Source organism: Merops nubicus, unplaced genomic scaffold (genome assembly GCF_000691845.1).
Source record: "Merops nubicus isolate BGI_N331 unplaced genomic scaffold, ASM69184v1 scaffold3709, whole genome shotgun sequence".
Taxonomy (NCBI): Eukaryota; Metazoa; Chordata; class Aves; order Coraciiformes; family Meropidae; genus Merops; species Merops nubicus.
Genome location: NW_008632872.1, coordinates 56,111 through 60,700, shown reverse-complemented (window position 1 = coordinate 60,700; position 4,590 = coordinate 56,111). Strand labels below are relative to the sequence as shown.

At 37.4% G+C, this 4,590-nt stretch overlaps 1 protein-coding gene across 1 annotated transcript; it reads left to right on the top strand.

The window, feature by feature from the left end:
* The first annotated feature begins 257 nt into the window (after window positions 1–257).
* Window positions 258–4,590, top strand: SGCB (sarcoglycan, beta (43kDa dystrophin-associated glycoprotein)). Its single transcript, XM_008948024.1, has 5 exons — window positions 258–464; window positions 1,432–1,617; window positions 1,739–1,930; window positions 3,129–3,260; window positions 4,102–4,590. The coding sequence occupies exons 1-5, from the start codon at window positions 285–287 to the stop codon at window positions 4,303–4,305; spliced, it is 894 nt and encodes a 297-aa protein (XP_008946272.1). The 5' UTR covers window positions 258–284; the 3' UTR covers window positions 4,306–4,590.

The following is a 4,590-nucleotide window of genomic DNA, read 5'->3' as shown; positions in this document are numbered from 1 at the left end:
AATAAAGTTTAGCTATAAAACTATATATTGTCTGAAAATATCTGGATCGTAGTTTTAGTCACTGCGCTGGCAGTTGGCAGTGGTCGTAAACGTGTATTCTGAGTACAGAGTGACAGACTGAAATACAGTATTGAGCATAATATCGAATGTATTCCACTTGTCAACTCAAATTTCTGGTTTTTGCATACACGTACGTGTGTCAAGTTGGTGGATATACTTGCCCTGTAACAGTTAATCTGTGCTTTGTATTACAGCAGAGCTCTAATGGCCCGGTGAAGAAGTCAATGCGAGAGAAGGCCGTGGAACGCAGGAACGTTAATAAGGAGCACAACAGTAACTTTAAAGCAGGATACATCCCAATTGATGAAGACCGTCTCCATAAGACAGGGTTACGTGGCAGGAAAGGCAACTTGGCCATTTGTGTCATTGTTCTTCTTTTTATTTTGGCTGTCATCAATCTGATTGTGAGTATAATACTTAGGCTGTAAGCACCGTTAGGGCATCTTTCATTTTAACAGTTTGTTAGAGAAATAAAACTCTAGTATGGTTGAGAAGGACTTAAAATTCCTGAAGGAGATTTCTCATTTTTCTTCCTTTTTTGGTTTTTGTAGTCTGAGCAAGATTAGAAGGAATAATCCTGTAAATTCAGACATAATAGTGTTAAATTCAGACATGACAGTTATCATGGTCCTAGGAGGGAACATAACCATTTATGCAACACTAAATTAGGAACCTTGAAAGTGTATCTCTGTTCCTAAAACTCAGTGACAGCAAATATGCAAAGTGCTATTAGTCCAGTACAACCACATTCAGGATAAACTGTTAGGCCAGGAATATTTTACGTATAATAACAGTATTTTATGTATAATAACAGAGCTGCAAGTGGGCATTCAGAATTAATCAGCACTTTTAACCTTCATTGTAATTACCACCGTTTTCTTGCTCAATCAATGAGAAGTAAAAAATTATTTTCCATAATTTGACATCCACCTGTGAAAGTGCTTTCTTGAAGTTCAAGGGTACGTATGTCTTGAACTGAGCTGCTTTGTTCAGGAAATTTGTTTAGCTAATGACAGCATGGTTACCCTTAAACAGGAAAAATATTTAATTATGGATGTGATTTAATTTCAAATATATGTCTATTTTTAATATATATACACACATATATATAAATATTTAAAATATATATATAAATTACTTTAGTCACCATTTCAGATGAGTCTAAAAATCATGTAAAATGCGTTTCATAATTAAATGTGTTCTGATGTTTCCCGTCGGAATTGAACAGACTAAAGTGAATTCCCACCTGAAGCTCACTTAAATGCTAGCATTAATAATTATTTAAAATGGAACATCTAATTAATACAGTACTTGTCGTGGGAAGAGCTGAATGATTGAAGTGCTCTTTGAAAATGTGTGTTTCTCTTGCAGATCACACTGGTTATCTGGGCAGTGATTCGAATTGGTCCCAATGGTTGTGACAGCATGGAGTTCCACGAGAGCGGCTTGCTGAGGTTTAAGCAGGTTTCTGACATGGGCGTTATACATCCCTTATATAAAAGCACCGTAGGAGGCAGACGTAACGAGGATTTGGTGATCACTGGAAATAATCAGCCTGTAAGTTAGATCATGAATTGACAGTCTGTGAGCAGCTCTGTGGAATTACAGTCACGTTATTAATCAACATTATTTCATGTAGTTGTTTCACATCGTTAACTTCATGACTTTGTTTCTGAAGATTGTATTTCAGCAAGGAACGACCAGGCTCAGTGTGGAAAAAGACAAAACCTCTATTACCAGCGATATTGGCATGGAGTTTGTTGACCCACGGACACAAAATACCTTGTTCAGCACAGACTATGAAACTCATGAATTTCATCTGCCAAATGGAGTTAAAATCTTGAATGTGCAGAAGGCCTCTACAGAGAGGGTGCGTCTCTTATCTGGCACTTAACTTCTTCTAAGTTAATAGGATTGCCTTAGTTGTAGAATAAAAAAAAAGTTCACTAAACTGATCTCTCTGGCATATTTAGAAATTTGACTAAATGTAGCTGAAAATGCAGCTCTGAAAATTCAAATTGCCCTAAAAATCAGAACAGAAATGAAAACGGACGTGATTAGATGAGTCAGGAGTATTAAGAATATGGTGCAAGCTAGTCCTGTGTGTCTTTTTGTTGAGCATTTATCCATTTGTGCATGCACAACTGCTTCAGAAATAACATTTGTATGAGAAGCTTCTCTGTTTCTGGTAAGATCTTAAAAAAAATAAGGAAAATTAGGCATGAAGTTCTGGTAATTCTCTTGGAGATAAATGTTAATAGTCAGAAATTCAGAAGCCTGAATAAAAGTGTAGAGAACAATCACAGCACTACAGGAGTTGGGTCAGCTCCTGGCTTCTAGGTTAAACAAGTTCCTAGTTTGGCTGCTACACTAAATATATTTTATTGATCAGAAAACTAAAAAACCTAAATATCACTGTGTGCACATTTAAAATGTTGATCTTAATACCAGAATAAAATTTCTTTCTTGAGTATCATCATTCAGAGGCATTACAGACAGAGTACAGTGCATATTTTGTGTAGCAGTAGAGTAGTATCAGTGGTTTCACAGAGGGCTGAGTGTGGCTTAGGAAGCTTTGAACAATCCTGTTGGGGATGAAGAGAATGTAGTCTACTCTCCTTTATGTCTCCTCTGCAAAGACAGTTAAACAGTATGTGCCAGGAAAAAAAAAAAAAAAGAAAACAAACCTATAAATACATAGAAGGAACAGATTAAACAAAAACAGAGTAGTAAGTGTACATTATCAGTCCTAACAGGAAGCCTGTATGTGCTATGAGTGTTAACTGTGTATCACATAAATTGGTCATATTCACTGTCTTTTTTGTTGCAAGAATAAACTATTTTACATACCTTCCAAAATGCAGTAATCCTTGTTTTTAAATGGGAACATACGAATTATCAAATGGGCAGAAGCTTCATAAGCGTAATGGCAGAAGGGCAAGAAGTACATTGAAGTTTTTTATTAAATTGTGCAGAGATATTTTTAAGGCAATAAAAGTTACTCGGACAAACCCCAGTGACATGTTTTTTGTTCCTCTGTAATGCACTTTTTTTGTTTGTGTTCTTAGATCACCAGCAATGCGACCAGTGACCTAAACATAAAGGTCGATGGCCGCGCTATTGTCCGTGGCAACGAAGGTGTCTTCATCACAGGCAAGACCATTGAGTTTCGAATGGGGGGTAACATGGAGCTTAAAGCAGTAAGTACTGCAAATCAGCATTTTTGTAATAGCTTCCTTTCAAATTCAGGCTGATAATAAACTGATGTTGTGTTATATATGGTCTAAGATTTTATATAAAGCAGGCACGCATAAATGTTTAGTTGCAGTCGGTGTATTTAGTAGGATTTTAAAAGGTGGTTTTTACTTTGCTGTTAATTAGGGCTTCAGCAGTTTTCAGGTAACAATGACTTAATCCCGTTAAGAGGCTAAAACCCCACCAAGCTAAGGTTTTGGCCCCTGCACTGAAAGGAATGCCAGAGGGAATTCATCTCTTCTGGAGGCTTTACTGGGGTCAGCAGCCTTTGAGAGAGGAGTGAGCACACAGCTAAGAGCCCTACCTTCTGTACTGCCACAGTCATACTTGCCAGCAGGCATTTAAGATTTTTGGATATTTTTAAGGCATATAGGATGATGGAAAAGGTTAAGGGAGAACACAAAAAATAGAGATACGTGAACTTTAATTTCATGTGTACATGAATTCCATGTATGAATTCAAAGACTGATTCCCATTTCATATCCATAGTTTTAGATTTACTGCATTTGCTAAGAGGTCTGTAAAGTGAAAAGCCACACTATTGCTGTCTCTCTCAGTATCAATCTGCTACGGGAATAGCAAAGTACATTGCTGACTATAACTGAGAAATTCATGGGCATTATTCAGAAATTTAATTTAAAAAAATGAAACGGTGTCATATATACATTTTTATTCTGTTGATTTCTGCAGCCACCCTAAAGATGTCATTTATTCGTTAAACCAGCTTGACCTTTTCAAAAACAAGCCCCCTTGTTTAAATTAGAAATTGCACCTTTTTTTGAACAGGAAAACAGCATTATCCTGAACGGGACGGTGATGGTCAGCCCGTCACGACTGCCAAGTTCTTCTTACGGGGAGCAGTTCAGTAACGGGAACTGGCTGCGGTTCAAGCTCTGCATGTGTGCGGACGGGACGATCTTCAAGGTGCAGGTGACGGGGCAGAACATGGGCTGTCAGACCTCTGTCAACCCCTGTGGAGCCACGCACTAAACCACAGGCCACTACCAGGAGTCTGCTCTTCTCTGTTTACATGTGTTTGTATGAAGTAACTGCATGCCTTCAAGGATTTCTGTTTTTACAGCAATTTATACTAACATTTATTACATAGTATTTTTAAACAAAGGTTGTTACGTTCAGCAGTATTATGTCGTCATCCTGTTAGCAGTAATAGTGGCACTGATATAGTAGGTTTTCAGTCTCCGTGCATACTGAAATACCTTCTTGAATTTGGATCAGTAGAATGATCTTAAAGAACATGATCTTAGCAACAATCTC

Bases quoted from the DNA above. Each gene is read 5' to 3' on its own strand.
- SGCB (XM_008948024.1), top strand. From the start codon at position 285: ATGCGAGAGAAGGCCGTGGAACGCAGGAACGTTAATAAGGAGCACAAC. The intron at 1,618-1,738 runs GTAAGTTAGATC...TTGTTTCTGAAG, and splicing joins TCACTGGAAATAATCAGCCT to ATTGTATTTCAGCAAGGAAC. The intron at 1,931-3,128 runs GTGCGTCTCTTA...TTGTGTTCTTAG, and splicing joins AGAAGGCCTCTACAGAGAGG to ATCACCAGCAATGCGACCAG.